The 20,445-nt window shown below is 39.6% G+C and overlaps 1 protein-coding gene and 1 non-coding gene across 3 annotated transcripts; both read left to right on the top strand.

The window, feature by feature from the left end:
* Positions 1-3,407: 3,407 nt before the first annotated feature.
* On the top strand, positions 3,408-8,589 carry LOC112790228 (NADPH:adrenodoxin oxidoreductase, mitochondrial). 2 transcript variants are annotated; one of them, XR_011879760.1, is made up of 14 exons: positions 3,408-3,855; positions 5,008-5,223; positions 5,330-5,434; positions 5,556-5,669; positions 5,777-5,830; positions 6,014-6,130; positions 6,222-6,331; positions 6,452-6,525; positions 6,748-6,809; positions 7,002-7,197; positions 7,331-7,391; positions 7,640-7,763; positions 7,874-8,019; positions 8,200-8,589. XR_011879760.1 is itself a non-coding variant. In XM_025832529.3 (14 exons), the coding sequence occupies exons 2-14, from the start codon at positions 5,098-5,100 to the stop codon at positions 8,431-8,433; spliced, it is 1,467 nt and encodes a 488-aa protein (XP_025688314.1). In that variant the 5' UTR covers positions 3,408-3,855; positions 5,008-5,097; the 3' UTR covers positions 8,434-8,589. The 2 variants fall into 2 exon arrangements, 1 of the variants encoding a protein (XP_025688314.1); XM_025832529.3 differs by having other exon boundaries at positions 7,640-7,707.
* An 11,336-nt stretch (positions 8,590-19,925) lies between these two features.
* Positions 19,926-20,029, top strand: LOC112793032 (small nucleolar RNA R71). The gene has a single exon (XR_003197743.1). It is a non-coding gene; the product is annotated as a small nucleolar RNA R71 (small nucleolar RNA).
* The last annotated feature ends 416 nt before the right edge of the window (positions 20,030-20,445 follow it).

Here is a 20,445-nt window from a genome sequence, read left to right as displayed (position 1 = left end):
TACAATGATTAAACCTGTCCAAATTCCACATGCTATATTTGCCTATGTTATTATTTCTAACTTTTTGAGCGACCACCATGAGAACGAAGATACACGGCCCTGGGACTGATCACCCTGGGAGCCCCTCAGATCAAAAACACGATAAACGACCTTAACAAAAAAGAACGCCACAAACGGCAAACACGAGTAAACGGAAACGAATCAACAGCAAGTAAAACAAGAAATTAAACATGAGGGCAAACGATCCCATAAACCCATTAACGGGCACCAAAAGTCGCGGTACAAAGGTTCAACAAAAAGAAGAATTCGATAGTACAAACATTACTTCTTCGGCATATCAACAACCTTCCTATCCTTGATGGTCTTGAAAACGCCAATCGCCGACACATCGAAGTCCGGAGAAACAATCTTCACTTGGGCTTTGAGGGCATCTTCAGTCATGAAAATTGCATTCTTACCCTGCTCTTTGACCTCCTTGTGCTTCTGCTTGAACAAATCGGCCTCCTCCCGACCAGCCTTGGCGGCCGCCACCACTTCGTCCCGCTCTTTCTCCAGAGTGGACACCCGACCTTGCGCGGCGCTCAATTGGCTCCTCAATGTCATCTCCTGCTCCGTTAAACGGCACACAGAGGCGTCGGCAGTCTTCAATTTCTCCTCTGCCGAAGCAGTCTTTTTCTCGGCGGCGTCAAGCTTATTCCCCGCTTCAACCAACTGATCCTGAAGCGTTTTAACTTGAGTTTTGTACTTGTTGTTGGCATCAACCGCAGATTCAAGCTTCCGACGAAGCGAGGCCATACCAGAAAGCTCAAACTCAGCCTTTCGGGCTATGGCCGCGCCGCGAAGGAGGGTGCGGTACATCCACCGAGCCTGCCCCGAGAGGTCGGTGCCATGGAAATGATCCTCTGTGCCCGGAAGCAGCTGGGCATCTATGAACGTCCCAGCATCAAAATTCCTTTCCATGACAGTCAAAACCCCCTCGGAACTAGACTGCGACCTCTGCCTCTTAGGAGTAGGGATGACGGACAACTCTTCCTCCTCCTCCCGACGTGAGGAAAACGAGTGCCCAGGAATTGGAACCTCTGGAGGAATTGGGGATGCGGAAGTCGGGGTGGCGGCTTTCGTGGTCACGACGACTTCAGGAGGAGGCATTTCTGGAGGAACCGTCGCCTGCTGTCCTCCAGTCTCCTCACCCTCGTCGTCCTGAAGGAAAGTTTGATACAGGTTATCCATGCCGGTCACCTCAGCAGAAAGTCCCACTACAGACAACAAATTGAGAAATGAATAAGTTAGTGGAGGCAACAATGAAACATTTAAGCAAGCGACCACACGACAAGAGAAACTCACGGATATAATCTCGGGCGGCCTCCCGATTACCCATAAGGAGATGAGGGTTCACATTGTTTCTCCTAAGAACCGCCCACAATATGTCGGCTACCCGCCGATCCACAGCTGACATTCCTTTATAAATAACCTTAATAAAAGGATTAGATCCCGCCCCGAAGCTCCAATACGTCGGGATGAGGCGCTCCTTTTCCAAAGACAACCAAAAAGGGTGACGACCCTTGACCGGGCGGACCTTAAAGTACTTGTCCTTGAACCCGTGGTAGGAGTCCTCGAACAAACCAAAGATCCTCCGGCCTTGGGCGGACCGAAAGGACATGAACCCTTTCTTGTGTTTCCCCTCCTTCGAAGGGTTCGTTAGATTAAAGAAGAAAAGGAAGACGTCGACAGAGATCGGCAGCTCTAGGTACTCGCACACCATCTCGAAACAGCGGATGGAAGCCCAGCTGTTCGGATGTAATTGAGATGGAGCCACCGAAATTCGATTTAGGAGGCTCATCTGAAAGGGGGAAAAGGGGATGCGAACCCCAACCTGAGTGAACATGGCCTTGTAAAACCAGATCCAATCGGCAACCCCGGGGGGCATTAAAATTAATCTCATAAAGCCGCTCGTGAGGGGCGGGGACATAAACGTCATAGTTCGCCTCCTCGTCGGTACCCCCAAAAAGATACTCGGCCTGGCGAAATTCCGTGAGCTCCTCCTCACCCATCTGATTGGGAGAGTTCCTGAGGTCGGAAACCATCCACGCATACGGGTCGTAACCCGCGGCGGAGCTAGAAGCTCGGCTAACGACACGAGGCATACCTACAGTGGGGGCACCGCGCGGTTAGTCCGGGAGGTCGGAAGCCAGGGAAAACCCAAAGAAACCCCACGTGCCATAACCACAAGGGGGACCAAACAAAACCGAGACCGAAACAATGACACAAACCCCCCATGGCACACCACAGTTGATAAAAAGAAAATGCATCCATGAAAATACGTCCATGAACAACAAGGAAGAGCAAGCACAAGAAAAATGCTCATAACAAACATGCAAACAACCATTAAAGCAGAAGGAAAAAAATGGTTACCTGGATGATCGAGAGAATTCAGACAAGGACGAAGCGCACTGGTGCAATGAGAAGAACTTCTAAGTGATGAGAGCGCAGGAAGAAGGAATAGGCAGTATGATCAGAAAAGCAAGTAGAAGAAGAGCAAAACGTAAAACTGTTTAAAACCGCTTTAATGGAAGCGCGAAAGGCCTGGGGGCAGAACAGTCTTTGCACGCGTGGGTTTTTTCAACCCTTAATGAGCATTTAATGTCCCTCGCGAGAAACGAGGCGACGAAAGAACGCCCCGAATTGCGAACGGGCACGCATACGAGTAGCGCGTCTCCCACACGAACGATCGACCTCGCGACAACAGAGGGAGAAAGTACTCGCCTCCAACGACCCATGCGGTCGATTGACGGCGCGTGGGGGCACTGTAACGGCCTGGCCCAGGACACTTACGGGTTAACCCGACCCACTGATAACCCGACCCGATCTGTCGGGCACGTGCAGGTCACTACGCGACCCGGACACGCGTCCCTGACAGCTCTCCGCTGCAGCTGAGAGGAAGCTTCGAGGAAGGTGGGCCTGTCCTTGTAGGGCCCACCTCTGACACGGTATAAAAGGGGAAGGACCTGCCCTTTCCCCAAGGTACGTCACTTTTCCACCCATCATATTCCCCACCTGCACACCAGCTGACTTGGGCATCGGAGTGTCTTTGCAGGTGGCACCCCCCTTTTTCCTTCCACAGCAAGAGCTCGTCTACCCGGCAGATCCAAACCCAGCACGGCCACTATTGACGCGTTGTCACCCCCTCAAATAATCACCCGACCTGTCCGGCAACCGACGACCGAACAGAGTTTACATAATTTTTCCTTTGATTTGTTCTAGAAACACCTCTTCAATCTTCCTTGTGTTCCATCCTCTTCCCTCAATTTTGGAATGAATGGTGTGGGTGGTCGTAGTTTCGGGCGAAAACAGGTGTTTTGGTTTTTTAAAAATGAAACTGAGACAAAGCACAAGGAAAAAATACAAGACTTTTCTTTCTTGGGCTCGACTATTAGAATGACAAGTACATAAACTATAAATGGATCTATGCCCAAATAATCAAAATATAGGCCCATCTCATGTCCTAAATATAACATAGAACTGCCCATCGTCGCCTTTTTCTTCAGCTGCCACTGCCCGCTCTTCTCTCCGGCCGTTCGTTCGTCATTCTTCTTCTCCCTGAGCTTGAAGCCGCGATTTCGACTCCAATCCGCCTCCCTCAGCCGTCGCCGTCGCTGTCGCCTTCAGCCGTGTTCTCCCCAGCCGCTCATTGTTCTTACGCCCTCTAATATCTCTGTTTCATTCCTTCACATTCACAGCTTCTTCATCCAAACAACGGAACATTCTTAATCTTTTCAAAACCCAACTCCAAACTCTCTCTCCTTCCCAGGGTCCTGTGGTCCTGATTCTACCTCCCAACACTCTTCATCCCCTTCGGTATGTTCAAATACACTCTCTCTTTTCTTTTTCTTTATTTGCTTCCTATTTCTGCTTTATGTTTATTAGAGGCTTCTAGCTAAGTGTGACACTTTTGAAGCCTATGCTATTTCATTCTAAGATATTAGAACAATTTGGTTATCTTTTTAGTTTAAATAAGAGTTCGGGTTGTTTGTTTGAGCCTATTATTATGTCCAGTATGCTTTGCTAGTTGGTGGTACCAGGAAATATTATTCAAAATTTAGGGGTTTTGATTTTGATACATAAACTGTTAGTTTGTTCCTTAAAGCAGTAAAACCTTGCTAGTGTGTGTGCATCATATTAATTCCATATAGACCGCAATTCATTTTATGCAATACTTTTAACAGAAAAAGAAATTTGTTAAGAAACAAGAAGATTATAAGATAAGAGGAGAAAATTTCTTGTTTCCATCAGTGCTTTAACTAGAAGAAGTTTATATTGGTAATTGTATTATCCTTTACTTGTCTTAATATTTTCCGTCAGTTAGTTCAATCTCTATGCACATCTGAAATGTGAAACGGTGACCCTCTTAAGAATACCAAGATTTGAGCACCGAAGTGAAGACAAAAAGCTTTTAATATATTATGGCTGCCTAGTTGTTCTTCTTATTATGGCTGACATGTTGTTAAATTTTTTGTTATTTGACTCTTGTGTTGTACATAGATGATATTTGGTATTTCTTTCGTTATTTGACTCTTGTGCTGCACTTAGACAATATTATAAGACTTTGGTTGATGTCATCCATTTAATTTGTGTATTTTTAAGATTTAAATTTGAATATAATTATTTGAGTTTAATTTTGATGCACTGACACTGTAAAATGTTTTACACAGTCGTACAATCACATCTGTTCGTTTGGATGACCATTCACGTGGTCAATGAAAATAGTAGTTACTTTTGATGATGTGGGGTTACGTGATTAGACGCACGTGTAAAGCTGCTTTACACTGACAATGCATTATATTGTTTGTGTGTGTTTATTTATAATTTTTGTATATTTTATTTTAATTCGGTTATTTCGTTTGAACCTCTAAACTAGTGAATCAGTAGCTAGAGTGATTCAATGACTGATTTGGATTTCAAAACCATGCTCTTGACTAATGATTTTGTCGCTCTACAATTCTTCAACAGAAACCCTTTTAGACGATAAACGTGAATATAAACAAAGAAATCGAAGCATTTTTGTTTATGCTCTACAACTAGTGCTTCACCGATAATAAAATGCAAAACGTGGTAATTTTGCAAGCAAGGAAATGGTTTTCAAGAAGCTTGTCGAGCTTTTCTTCGAACCCTTTGAAAGTCTGCGTAGTTGGAAGTGGCCCTGCTGGATTCTACACTGCCGAGAAGGTAAGGGTCCATCCTTTATGCTTCATGATTTATACTTAGTGTTGAAATTTGAATTTCCATAACCCTAAACCCATTATCCTTTATGCTTCATGATTTATCCTTTTAGATGTTGAAGGCTCATCAACAAGCGCAGGTTGATATCATTGACCGGTTGCCCACGCCTTTCGGCTTGGTTCGCTCTGGTGTTGCACCCGATCACCCTGAAACAAAGGTCTATTATCACTACCTTTATCATCATCATCATCACCATTTGAATTTGAAGTCTCTCGGATTATCGATTATTTGGTGAGAGTAACTCCATTGAACTTACTTTACCAGAAAACTTGCAACAGATTGTCATCAACCAGTTTTCACGGGTGGCGCAACATGAGCAATGCTCATTTCTTGGAAATGTGACTCTTGGATCTAGCATTTCTCTCTCTGAATTACGCAAGCTCTATCATGTGGTGAAGTTCTGGTTTTACATTTGCTATATTCATGGCAATGTGTTGGTGTAGTTGATATTTGTCACCTGCACCATCTTTTTCAATAATCATGTTATGCATTTGAGCAGGTTGTCCTTGCATATGGTGCTGAAAGTGACAGAAGTCTTGGTATCCCAGGAGAAGTATGTCTGGTTTTATTTTTTTACTTTCTGCGAATTGAGTATATACTTTGCTAGAATTTTATGCATTTGGTTGTAATTTCCTTTGGTTTAAGTGCTTGCTTATAGTTCATTTATCATGTGATGGTTATGCATTAGCGGATAATTTGAATTTACTTTTCAATGCTCTTTTATTTTTCTTCTCAGAGTTTGAAAGGGATATATTCAGCTAGAGAATTTGTTTGGTGGTATAACGGGCATCCTGATGGGCGAAATCTTGATCCAGACCTGAAGAACACAGATGCAGCTGTAATTCTTGGTCAGGTAACTTTGTCCTGTGGATTCCTATGGTGAATAAATTTTATATCAAGTCCCAGCTAAGGTTTTGAAGGTAAAATGTTCAATTTTATTTCAGGGAAATGTTGCTCTTGATGTTGCACGCATTCTTTTACGGCCTACTGCAGAGTTAGCAACAACTGATATTGCCAATTATGCTTTGGCTGCTTTGGAGGAGAGCTCTATCAGGTTTCTAGTTGCGACTTGAAGTGGCTGTTTATTCATATTGCCAGTCCCCCCCCCCCCCCCCCCCCCAAAAAAAACCCCAAAAAGAGAGAGACGAATCTGTAACATGAGCAAATATTGCAGGAAGGTCTATTTGGTCGGAAGACGTGGTCCTGCCCAAGCGGCTTGCACTGCAAAAGAACTGCGGGAGATTCTTGGTAACTTTTGCATCCCTTCATGCACGAGTTCATTTCACAATTCAGTTTTCAAAATTCTGAACCCAAAACACCTTAGAAAACGCGCTTAGCAGAACTCTTGTAATAAAAGAATAACATTTATAGATTATCATGAGTCTGATTTTAAACAATTTCAGAACATAAAGACTACATTTTGTGCTCTTCCACCTGAGACTTAACTGGAGGTTTGGTATCTATTTATAGGTATTCGTAACGTTGATATATCCATACAGGAAGTGGATCTACGTTTAACACCAGCCGATGAGGTATACAATGCATCACATTTTGTTAATTGATCTCTATTTTTCCGTATCAGAGGGAAATAAAAGCATTTGGGTTTTGCTGCCACCTTTGTGGTTGTCGGTATTAGAATTATTTCCCAATAATTGCTGTAGTGTGTTTGAAGACTTGGATTCCTTTTGATGCTATCTATGTCTTAATGTTGTCACTTGTTGAAGGAAGAACTAAAAAGCAACAGAATAAAGAGGAGAGTTCATGAATTGCTATCTAAGGCCGCCGCCAAACCCAGAACTGCTGGTTTGAACCAACGTGAACTTCATTTTGTCTTCTTCCGAAAGCCAGATAGTTTTCAAGAGTCAGAAGACAGAACTGGCCATGTTTCTGGTGTGCACTTTGAAAAGACAGTTCTTAAAGGTAATTTTTGTTTCTGCTGGGCTCTTCTAGAATGCTGGTAATAAGTCTTACTCGAAGGCTTACTAAGCCATTAAACTATCTGTTGTGCAATGAATTGCTTTTAAATATTTAATTAGTTGACTTTGTTTTGCAGGTGATGGCCCTGGAAAACAGATAGCCATCGGCACTGGAGAATTTGAAGATATAAAATGCGGGTATTATCCTATAACCAGGAAATCATATAAAAATACTTGGGTTCCTAGTTGTGAAAATTGTTTGCTTTGCATGAAATCTTTTCTACTGGTTTCATTGTAATGAAATACCCATTGGTTACAAACTTACAATACTTCATATCCTCCATAGATTGAAAGAGATTGATATTATGCTCTGCAAATAAATGATTGCTATCAAACAAATTGGAGAGTACCCACTGCATACATTGCAACCTTCTGACATTTTGTAGGTTGGTACTTAAGAGCATTGGTTACAAATCAGTACCAGTTGATGGCTTACCTTTTGATCATAAGAAAGGTAGAAAAACAATTAATGCTTCGGATCCATTCACTTCTACTCTGTCGATACGTGTGGTACACATTTCGTTTTGGTATCTTTCAGATACTAGTCAAGGAAAACTTGTTCCTTGGTGTACGTGTCACATCTGACAGGGCCTCATGGTTGTACATGTCTAACATTTCAGGTATAGTTCCAAATTTTAGGGGTCGAGTGTTGAGTGACACGTCAGGGGATCCGACACTTCTTGAAGAGGGCTTGTATGTTTGTGGTTGGCTGAAGCGAGGACCAACTGGAATTGTTGCCACAAACCTGCATTGTGCTGAAGAAACTGTACGTGTGTCTTGGTTTTCCATTCATATTATTCCTAAGGACACTTTAACTGACCGTAGTAGTAAGATAACAACAAAATCAGTCACACTATGATGACTTGGTAATTGCAATACTTCATAGCATGTATGAAAACATGTTGAATAACACCAAGCATAAAATTGATTTTACTTCTATTTGTAGGTTTTGAGTATATCAGAAGACATTGAAAAAGGAATGTTGATTTCATCAGCTGCCTTACCAAAACCGGGCAGAGAGGGTCTTCTCCAGCTACTACAAGATAGAGATGTGAGAATAGTTTCATTCAGTGATTGGGAAAAGATAGACTCCGAAGAAAAGAGGCTTGGAAGTTCAAGGAACAAGCCTAGGGAGAAACTCTCCACCTGGGATGAGCTACACAAAGCTGCCCTAGAATGAATTGATTATTTATACATCTTATACCAGGAACACAAAATAATTGAAAGGATTTCATGATACGCACTTGTTGCGGAAGTCATCCTCTTATTTGTTGTGAACTTGTAATTAAAAAGAAAAAAGAGGCCTACTACACATACAAGTCTTTTTGGCTTACAAGTCTTACAAGTTAGCACAAGTCCAACAAAACACACACATTACACTCCCACATTTAAGAGTAAATAAACGCACGTTATTTAATCACTTTTTGTTTTCAAAGCGCACTACTCATTATGCATTATGAACGACTCTTTTTCTTCTTTCTCCATGAAAATGAGTTTCTTGCGAAATTTGAAGATAATGGAATTTTAGAAATATATTCAAACGATTACAGAAATACACTCATAGGATTATAGAAATACATTCAAACGGTTACAAGAATTCATCCAAATGATTATAGAAATACTCAAAGGATTACAAAAATATACTCAAAGGATTTCAAAACTAGAAGAACGTACAACAAGAAGAAGAAGAAGGTGCAGTGAAAACGTGCAGTAACAGTTTGAAATGCGTTAATATAAATGACTTGTAAAGACTTGTATAAAAAAATGCTTGTATGTGGAGAATTATTCTTAGAAAAAATGGTAATAATATGAGGAATTCTTTTTAGCTCAGTTTTGCTAATCGTTGCTTTGGTATCTGCCCGCTTGGCTTCCATTTTTCTAACCCTGGTCTACTTGTAACCCTTTTTTTGCTTCAAAATATTTGTTAAGCACCATGTCGTACAGGTAATAACACATTTAACAAAAAAAGAAAATTCACAATGATCTTGAATTACATATGGATGATAGAGTAACACACTAGTTGTAAAAATTGGGTATTTACTAAGGTTATAAGAATTGAATTGGTCATGAAGCAATAGAGTTAAAGATTTAAATAAAGTTTAATTTAAAATAATATATTTATATAGGAAATATTTATATATTTTGTGTTATATTTTAAATAGTTAATTGCTAAAATATTAGGTCGTTTAACCAAAATTATTAGTTTTTTCAGTTTTGATCAATTCATTTATAATTGTTTGTTTGTTTTTATCTTGAATAGAATTGGTTTGATAATAAATTTCTGATTAACTCATTTAAATTGGACAGTTCGTTTTTAAAACCATGGTATTTAAGGTCAAAATATAGTTTAGAGTGCACCTCTAACCTAAAAACTGGCTGAATGGTTTAACATATATGTGTTTTTTTAAAGAGAAAAAAATGCAAAGTAAAGGTACGGTTGGTTTGTATTTTTAATTTTAATTTTTAATATTTTTTGTTTTTATTATTTTTTATAAAATTCAAAAATTAAAAGTAAAAACAAAAAATATAAATATAAATCAAACGCACTCTAAATTTAAAAGGAAATGATTGCGAGACCTAATCAGTAAGCCATTTTTTTAATAACATAATGTTGAGTTAAGAACATAACTAATTTAAATGATGACGACAAACATTGATTTATTAGGTTAAACACCCAATTAGTTTTGATTGCTTTAGTTAGTATTGCAGGCCAAAATTAAAGAAGCAGCAGTCCAAACCAATGGAATCAAGAAACAAAGGTTGTCAATGAGTTCTTTGATCCACAAACAAATCCCAAAGAAATAAAACAAAGAAATCATTTACTGAATGAAAAGTCAAGTCAATCCAAACCCAAGTTGATTCATTCAAGTTGAAGCCAACCAAAGCCAACGTTCACAAAGCTTTCTTCGGTCAGATTCAAGAAGAAAGAGAGATAAACCTTTTTCATTTTGGTTCATTCACCAGAGAAGAAAGAAATAGAAAAGTAAATCAAGAAGGCAAATGTCTAATCGCCCTAATCAAAGCAAGTTAAGCTAAGTCAGATGATAAAGGTGATTTATTTCCATTTACATGCAAGTTAATTTCTTCACTTCTTCTGCACATTTCTGCAAAGACAATTTGGGATAAATGGAGAAAGTGGGTTCTGATTTCCACTGTTGTGAATCAATGGCTTACAAAGTTACTTAGAGCCAAAACACATTTTTGATGGTTTGGATTTGGGATTATCATGAGAAAGCTCACATCTGCTGTCATGTTGTCTTCAGTCGAACAAATATTTCAAAAATTGAAATCCCTAATTTAGTGGTTGATTAAAGAAAGAGAAGGGATGAACCATGCAAGCTTAAGGTTCAAGAAGTTGACTTGAGAGAAACCCTAACTGTGACTCAGCACAAGGTACAAAAGGGAAAATGTTTCTGGTTGGGACTCAAAGAGAGAAAACCTGAGAGAAAGAGAGCTGTGCGTGAAACCTCACTATTGTGTTTGAAGTTTTGGAAGTATTGCACCTACTCTAAAGGGAGCACCCTGCCTAGATGAAGAACAAGGTTATGAGTTCAGAAGCTGGGTTCAGTACATAGAGTCAAAGCTTCATATTCATCATCTCCTTCATGTTTTACTGTTTTGTATTTCAGTTTCAATGTATATCTTTTTGTATTTTCTTTGAGATAAAAAAAGGCTGAAAGAGAGAAATTGAGAAAAAGTCTAAGAGTGAAAAAAGGTTGAGTGAAACACTTGAGAGAAAAACCAAGAGTAATTTCAGATTTCTTTTGGTTGTATTTTCTATCTTGTATCAAGTACCTGTCTGGTGCCCCTTGCTAAGTTGGGTAAGCACTTAGTATAAAGAGTTTAGGTATTAGCATAACCAGGTCAAGTTTAGGTAGAAACTTGTGTGTCCAGATAGGATTGTGTGAATCCTAGAAAATTGGTGTATGTAATACTTTGACTATAGTGAAAATTTCACCACAATTGTGGTGGAGACTAGATGTAGGTTGCATTACACAAGGCAACTGAACCAGGATAAATGAATGTGTCAACTTCTTCCTTTCTTTGCTGTTCTGTTTTCTGAAATTTATGAGACAAAACGAAATTGTCTCTTAAATTTTTCGCTGCACAATTCAAACATAAATCAAGTTTGAAGTTTGGTATTAAAGGCTTACTTATTAAAGTAAAAGAAGGCCATAGATTCAACCCCTTTCTCTAAACCTTGTGTAACCTTCAATTGGTATCAGAGTCAAGGTCTCAAGAATCAAGCTTCACAGCTTGGAACCACAGCTTGGAACAAAGGTCCAATGGCGAATAACTTGGGCACAACCACAGTTGCCTACACTCTAACAAAAGGTCAATCAAACAACAGGCATCCCTTCTTCAACGGGAAGAATTATGCCTACTGGAAAGAAAAAATGCGGATCTTCATCCAATCAATTGACTACAACATATAGAAGATAGTGAAGAATGGTCCTAAAATCCCTACAAAGACAAATGCCGATGGAGTAGTTATTCCAAAAGAGGAAGTTGAATGGAATGATGACGATAAAAAGAATGTTGATCTTAATGCTAAAGTAATAAACTTGTTGCATTGTGCTATCAGCTTTGAGGAGTACCGAAAGGTGTCTAGATGCAAGACGACCAAAGAAATTTGGGAGAAACTTCAGATTACACACGAAGGTACCAAACAGGTCAAAGAAACAAGGATTGATATGCTGCATTTACCATGAATGATGGAGAAAGTATTGATGAAATATTTGAGAGATTCTCAATCATTATCAACAGCCTTGATGCTCTGGGCTTAACACACACTGAACAAACCTTAGTGAGAAAAATCTTTCGAAATCTCACAAAAGAGTGGGAAACAAAAGCCATTGTCCTAACTGAGAGTAACAACCTAAATCCTATAACTTATGATGAGTTGAGAGAGAAACTTCTTGCTTATGAAATCACACACACAAGACGAGACTCAAAGAAAAAGGGAATAGCCCTAAAATCAAAAGTAGAACCAAATGAGAGCGAGTTTAGTGACAGTTTTTCAGATGATAAAATTGTATTTTTGCTAGAAGGCTAAGGAGGCTAATGAGGAACAAAGGCCAGTACAAGGGCTCAAACTCAAATGAATGCAAGAATGACTTGAGCAAAGTGATATCCCACAATTGCAAGGAGGCTGGACATTTTAAATACAACTGGCCAAAGCTCGAGAAGGAAGAAAAAGGGAAGAAAGAAAAGAAGAGAGTGCTCATGGCATCTTGGGAAGATCTTGAGAACGATTCGGATGAGGAAGAGGACTCCGAATACGAAGCCCAAGTCTGCTTCATGGCTAGTGAAGATCAACTGGAAGAGGTAAATTACTATGACCTATCTATGGATGATTTACACGTCATTATAGATGATCTTACCCATCATTCTGAAAAGTTGTTGAAAAAATATAATAAATGTAAATTTGAAAATGAGATGTTGAAGGCAAAAAATGATTTTTTAAAAGAAAAAGTGAAAGAAATAGAATGTGCAATGGACCTTATTGAAGAAAATAGGTTTTTGAAATCTGAAATTGAAATACTTAAAGGAAAGCACATTTTGGATCCCTCACAAGAACTTGTTGTTGAAAATAAAAGGCTAAATGAAATTATTAAAAGATTGAATAGTAATTTAGCAAGAGTTGCTCATAGTTCTAGTAACTTGGACAAATTATTTGCAAATCAACGACCATTGTTTGAAAAATCTAGTTTAGGTTATGTGACAAAAGAGAGTGCAATTTTTGAAAATTCTTCTACAAAATTCATGGCCTCTTCTTAAAAAACAAAATCCACCATCAACAAATCTAGTCTTGAATATGTTTCCACCTATGAAAAGGAATTTAAAAAATGCTATTTTGATGAAACTGTATCATTTTCAAGAACTGAACCTACATCAAACAAGTCGGGTTTGGGATATGTCTCAAACAATGAGGTTGCTTTAAAAAAACCACTATTTCACAAAAGAACTTCTCATTCAAGAAGCCTTTATGCTTTCAAAAACTCTAGCCTGAGTGCATTTGCAAAAAGAAATGCATCTTTTTCAAAAATTAGAAAACTTCACTTTTTTTTATCATTTCTAGCATCAAAACTTAAATCAATTTCAGCAACATGCACCAGAAAATCATTGTTTTATTTGTAAGAAAACTGGTCACTCTTACTTACAATGCTTTATTAAAAAAAAGAAGAGTAGGAAACCAAACTTACAATGTTGTTTGTGATTTTAATGCACTTGGGCAACCAAGGTAGATTAACTTCAAAGGATCCAAATTAATTTGGATACCTAAGATTACTTGAGAATGTATGTAGATTTGCCTAGCATCCAAGAAGAAGAAAGACATGTGGTACTTGGATAGCGGATGTTCTAGGCACATGACGGAAAGGTCAACATTCTTCATCAAACTCAACAAGTATGATGGAGGGTTTGTGACTTTTGGAGATGATGGTAAGGGCAAAATTATAGCAGTTGAAAAAGTAGATAAAAATCATTCTACATTTATTAATGATGTCTTTTTAGTTGATGGATTGAGGCATAATCTGTTGAGTATTAGTCAGTTGTATGATTTAGGTTACTTAGTGATATTCAAAAGATTAGAATGTCGAGTGGTGAGTGAAAAGTCTAATGAGGTATTGTTTGTTGCAAATCGGTGTGATAATGTGTATGACCTCATTCTTGATGAGCTAAATGATCAAAATTTAGCTTGTTTTTACTTCAAAGGATCTGAAAAGTGGCTATGGCATAAAAGATTGGGCCATGCAAGCATGTTCCAAATAAACAAGCTAGTCAAGAAGAGATTAGTAAGAGGTTTTTCTTTGATAAAATTTGACAAAGATATCACTTGTGATGCTTGTCAAATGGGTAAACAAACAAAGAATTCTTTTAAATCAAAGGAAGACATCTCTACTAAAAGGCCACTTGAAATGCTACATATTGATCGATTTGGTCCAACAAGAACTCAAATCTTAGGTGGTATATATTATGGTTTGGTGATTGGGGATGACTACTGGTGGACGAAATTGTGATCATCAATATTGGCTCTTTGGCATATACACAAAAACTATTGTGTCTCTTGGTCAAATTCACAACTCCGTTCAACTAACCAGCAAGTGTACTGGGTCGTCCAAGTAATAAACCTTACGTGAGTAAGGGTCGATCCCACAGAGATTGTTGGCATGAAGCAAGCTATGGTCACCTTGCAAATCTCAGTCAGGCAGATTAAAATGGTTTATGGGTTTTCGAATAATTAATAATAAAAAAGAAATAACAAAAGGATAGAAGACTTATGCAGATTCATTGGTGGGAATTTCAGATAAGCGGATGGAGATGCTGCATGGCTCAAGGACGCCTGCTCTCCTACTGCTTCTACTCAATCCTTCTTACTCCTTTCCATGGCAAGCTTTGTATAGGGGTTCACCATCAACTGTGGCTACTTTCATCCTCTCGGGAAAATGATCCTATGCGGTTGTCAGTCGCACGGCTAATCGTCTGGAGGCATCACCCATGGCTGATGGCTACATCCCATCCTCGCAGTGAAAACTAATGCTCACGCACTCTGTCACAGTACGGCTAATCACCGGTTGGTTCCCGCTCCTACTGGAATAGAATCCCTTGATTCTTTTGCGTCTGTCACTAACGCCCAGCAGGTTACAAGTTTGAAGCACGTCACAGTCATTCATTACCGGAATCCTACTCGGAATACCACAGACAAGGTTAGACTTTCCGGATTTCCAGGATCCTACTCGGAATACCACAGACAAGGTGAGACTTTCCAGATCCTCATAAATGCCGCCATCCATCTAGCTTATACCACGAAGATTCTGTTGGGGAATCTAAGAGATACACATTCAAGCTCTGTTGCATGTAGAACGGAAGTGGTTGTCAATCACGCGCGTTCATAAGTGAGAATGATAATGAGGGTTACTTATCATCACATTCATCATGTTCTTGGGTACGAATGAATATCTTGGAATAAGAATAAGAGAGATTTGAATAAAAGATAATAGAATTTCATTAATACTTGAGGTATAGCAGAGCTCCACACCCTTAATCTATGGTGTGCAGAAACTCCACCGTTGAAAATACATAAGCAAAAGAGGTTCAGGCATGGCCGAATGGCCAGCCCCCTAAAACATGATCAATGATCTCCTAAGATGAAGAATAAAACAAAACTGAGACCAAAGATGTCTAATACAATAGATAAATGTCCTATATATACTAGACTAGCTACTAGGGTTTACATGAGTAAGTAATTGATGCATAAATCCACTTCCGGGGCCCACTTGGTGTATGCTTGGGCTGAGCTTGATTAATTCACGAGCTGAGGCATCTCTTGGAGTTGAACTCTGAGTTATGACGTGTTTTGGGCGTTCAACTCCGGATAATGACGTTTTTCTGGCGTTTAACTCCAGACAGCAGCGTGTACTTGGCGTTCAACGCCAAGTTACGTCGTCATTCTTCGAATAAAGTATGGACTATTATATATTGCTGGAAAGCCTTGGATGTCTACTTTCCAACGCCGTTGAGAGCGCGCCAATTGGAGTTCTGTAGCTCCAGAAAATCCATTTCGAGTGCAGGGAGGTCAGATTCCAACAGCATCAGCAGTCCTTTTGTCAGCCTTCTTCAGAGTTTTGCTCAAATCCCTCAATTTCAGTCAGAATTTACCTGAAATCACAGAAAAACACACAAACTCATAGTAAAGTCCAGAAATGTGAATTTATCATAAAAACTAGTGAAAACATCCCTAAAAGTAGCTTAAACTTACTAAAAACTATATAAAAACAATGCCAAAAAGCGTATAAATTATCCGCTCATCACAACACCAAACTTAAATTGTTGCTTGTCCCCAAGCAACTGAAAATCAAATAGGATAAAAAGAAGAGAATATACTATAAAGTCCAAAATATCAATGAATATTAATTTAATTACATGAGCGGGACTTGTAGCTTTTTGCTTCTGAACAGTTTTGGCATCTCACTTTCTCCTTTGTAGTTTAGAGTGATTGGCATCTCTAGGAACTTAGAATTTTGGATAGTGTTATTGACTTTCCTAGTTAAGCATGTTGATTCTTGAACACAGCTACTTATGAGTCTTGGCTGTGGCCCTAAGCACTTTGTCTTCCAGTATTACCACCGGATACACAAATGCCACAGACACATAACTGGGTGAACCTTTTCAGATTGTGACTCAGCTTTGCTAAAGTCCCCAGTTAGTGGTGTCCAGAGCTCTTAAGCACACTCTTTTGCTTTGGATCACGACTTTAACCATTCAGTCTCAAGCTTTTCACTTGGACCTTCATGACACAAGCACATGGTTAGGGACAGCTTGATTTAGCCGCTTAGGCCTGGATTTAATTTCCTTGGGCCCTCCTATCCATTAATGCTCAAAGCCTTGGATCCTTTTTACCCTTGCCTTTTGGTTTTTAAGGGCTATTGGCTTTTTCTTTTCTTTCTAATTTTTTTCACCATTTTTTTTCAAGCTTTCTTCTTCACTGCTTTTTCTTGCTTCAAGAATCAATTCATGAATTTTTCAGTTCATCAATAACATTTCTCTTTGTTCATCATTCTTTCAAGAGCCAACAATTTTAACACTCATAAACAACAAGATCAAAAATATGCACTGTTCAAGCATTCATTCAGAAAACAAAAATTATTGCCACCACATCAATATAATTAAATTAAATTCAATAATAATTTCGAAATTTATGTACTTCTTGTTCTTTTGAATTAAAACATTTTTCATTTAAGAGAAGTGAAGGACTAATGGATTTTATTCATAGCTTTAAGGCATGGTTACATACTAATGATCATGAAGTAAAGACACAAAACATAGATAAACACAATATTAAAAACCGAAAACAGGAAGAAATAAAGAACAAGGAATGAATCCACCTGAGTGAGGGTGGCGCCTTCTTGAAGGTCTAATGGTGCTTTTTGAGCTCCTCTATGTCTCTTCCTTGCTTCTGTTGAATGATTCCTAGTAATTTTGGTGTTTCTACCCTTAGTTGCTTCCAATATTTGTGTGGGGACAACTTATCCCCTGAGGTATCTCAGGGATCTCTTGATTTGCAGCCACATGTTATACCACTGAGCTATGACGGCTTATATTTTCCATCTCCCAAGACTCAGAGGTGGAAGCTTTTGTCTTCCCTTTGAGGTTTCTCTGGCCTTAGGTGCCATTAATGGTAATGGAAAAGCAAAAAAGCTATGCTTTTACCACACCAAACTTAAAATATTGCTCGCCCTCGAGCAAGAAAAGAAAGAAGAGAAGAAGAAGAAGAAAATGGAGGTGAGTAAGGGGAGATGGATTCGGCTATATGGGTGGGATTGGGTGGGAAAGAGAAGTTGAATTGTAAAGGTAGGTGGGGTGTATGGGAAAGAGTGGATAGATGTAGGTGGTGAATGAAAAATAGAAGGGATGACCATGAATGGAAAGAGAGAGGGCGAGGTAGGTGGGGATCCTGTGAGGTCCACAGATCCTGAGGTGTCAAGAAATATCATTCCTGTACCAAATAGGCATGTAAAATGCCTTTGTACACCATTCTGGCGTTTAAACGCCCATTGGTGCACATCTTGGGCGTTCAACGCCCATGTAATGCATGTTTCTCGCGTTGAACGCCAGTTTGATGCTTGTTACTGGCGTTCAGCGCCAGTTTTTCCTCTCTGGGCACATTCCTGGCGTTCAGCGCCAGGATGTTGCTTGTTTCTGGCGTTCAGCGCCAGAATGGTGCTCTGTTCTGGCGTTGAACGCCGGCCAGATGCACCTTACGGGCGTTGAACGCCAGCCCGTGCGTCCTCTAGGGTGAAAATTTTTTTTCTTCTGTTTTTGACTCTGTTTTTAATTTTTTTGATTTTTTCGTGACTCCTCATGATCATGTACCTAATTCAACACAAAAATATCACTAAAACAAAATAAAATTAGATAAATAAAATTGGGTTGCCTCCCAACAAGCGCTTCTTTAATGTCAATAGCTTGACAGTGGCTCTCATGGAGCCACAAGATGATCAGATCAATTTAGTGTGTTGTCTCCACACCAAACTTAGAGTTTGGATATGGAATTTGAACACCAAACTTGGAGTTTGGTTGTGGCCTCCCAACACCAAACTTAGAGTTTGACTGTGTGGGCTCTTCTTGACCTTGAACTGAGAGAAGCTCTTCATGCTTACTCTCTTTTGTCACAGAGGGATGGCCATGTGCCTTAAACACAAGGTAGTCCCCATTCAATTGAAGGACTAATTCTCCTCTGTTGACATCTATCACAGCTCCTGCTGTGGCTAGGAAAGGTCTTCCTAGGATGATGCATTCATCATCTTCCTTCCTAGTGTCTAGGATTATGAAATCAGCAGGGATGTAAAGGCCTTCAACCTTTACTAGCACGTCCTCTACTATTCCATAGGCTTGTCTTATTGACTTATCTGCCAATTGTAATGAAAACAAGGCAGGTTGTACCTCAATGATCCTCAGCTTCTCCATTACAGAGAGTGGCATAAGATTTATCCCTGACCCCAGATCACATAGAGCTTTTTCAAAGCTCATGGTGCCAATGGTACAAGGTATTAAGAACTTGCCAGGATCTTGTTTCTTTTGAGGTAGAGTTTTCTGAATCCAAGTATCTAGTTCACTAATGAGCAAGGGAGGTTCACTTTCCCAAGTCTCATTACCAAACAGCTTGGCATTCAGCTTCATGATAGCTCCTAAGTATTGAGCAACTTGCTCTCCAGTCACATCTTCATCCTCTTCAGAGGAAGAATAGTCTTCAGAGCTCATGAATGGCAGAAGGAGATTTAATGGAATCTCTATGGTCTCTAGATGAGCCTCAGATTCCTTTGGATCCTTAATAGGAAACTCCTTCTTGCTTGAAGGACGTCCCAGGAGGTCTTCCTCACTAGGATTTTCGTCCTCCTCCTCCCTTGTGCATTCGGCCATATTGAGTAAATCAATGGCCTTGCACTCTCCTTTTGGATTTTCTTCTGTATTGCTTGGGAGAATACTGGGAGGAGTTTCAATGACTTTCTTACTCAGCTGGCCCACTTGTGCCTCCAAATTTCTAATGGAGGATCTTGTTTCATTCATGAAACTGAAAGTGGCCTTTGACAGATCAGAGACAATATTGGCTAAATTAGAAGTGTTTTGTTCTGAATTCTCTGTCTGTTGCTGAGAAGATGATGGATATGGCTTACTATTGCTCAGCCTATTGCGTCCACCATTGTTAAAGCCTTGTTGAGGCTTTTGTTGATCCTTCCAGGAGAAATTTGGGTGATTTCTCCATGATGGGTTATAGGTGTTTCCATAAGGTTCACCCATGTAATTAACTTCTGCCATGGCAGGGTTCTCAGGATCATAAGCTTCTTCAGAAGCTACCTCTCTAGTACTGTTGGATGCATGTTGCAATCCATTCAGATTTTGAGAGATTATGTTGACCTGTTGAGTCAACATTTTGTTCTGAGCCAATATGGCATTCAGAGCATCAATTTCAAGAACTCCTTTCTTCTGAGGTATCCCATTATTCACGGAATTCCTCTCAGAGGTATACATAAACTGGTTGTTTGCAACCATGTCAATGAGTTCTTGAGCCTCTTCAGGTGAATAGATCCACCTGCAGAATGGTCCAATGACATTTTCGAAAATTCAGAGAGACCATAATAGAATATATCTAATAGGGTCCATTCTGAAAACATGTCAGATGGACATCTTTTGGTCAACTGCTTGTATCTTTCCCAAGCTTCATAGAGGGATTCACCATCTTTTTGTTTGAAGGTTTGAACATCCACTCTTAGCTTGCTCAGCTTTTGAGGAGGAAAGAATTTATCCAAGAAGGCAGTGACCAGCTTATCCCAGGAGTCCAGGCTATCCTTAGGTTGTGAATCCAACCATATTCTAGCTCTGTCTCTTACAGCAAAAGGGAAAAGCATGAGTCTGTAGACTTCAGGATCAACTCCATTCGTCTTTACAGTCTCACAGATCTACAAGAACTCAGTTAAGAACTGATAAGGATCTTCAGATGGAAGTCCATAAAACTTGCAGTTTTGTTGCATTAAAGCAACTAGTTGAGGCTTAAGCTCAAAGTTATTGGCTCCAATGGCAGGAATGGAGATGTTTCTTCCATCAAACTTGGACGTTGGCTTTGTGAAGTCACCAAGCATTCTCCTTGCATTATTATTATTATTATTTTCGGCTGCCATCTCCTTCTCCTGTT

Source organism: Arachis hypogaea, chromosome 3, assembly GCF_003086295.3.
Source record: "Arachis hypogaea cultivar Tifrunner chromosome 3, arahy.Tifrunner.gnm2.J5K5, whole genome shotgun sequence".
NCBI lineage: Eukaryota > Viridiplantae > Streptophyta > Magnoliopsida > Fabales > Fabaceae > Arachis > Arachis hypogaea.
The sequence above is the reverse complement of the archived record's forward strand: the minus strand, read 5'-3'. Positions and strand labels throughout refer to the sequence as shown.

What these genes read in the sequence shown, in the direction of transcription:
- LOC112790228 (XM_025832529.3), top strand. Translation starts at nt 5,098, where the DNA reads ATGCAAAACGTGGTAATTTTGCAAGCAAGGAAATGGTTTTCAAGAAGC. An exon ending in AGAACTGCGGGAGATTCTTG is followed by an intron (nt 6,526 to 6,747) that starts GTAACTTTTGCA and finishes ATCTATTTATAG; the next exon opens with GTATTCGTAACGTTGATATA. An exon ending in TTTGAAGATATAAAATGCGG is followed by an intron (nt 7,392 to 7,639) that starts GTATTATCCTAT and finishes GACATTTTGTAG; the next exon opens with GTTGGTACTTAAGAGCATTG.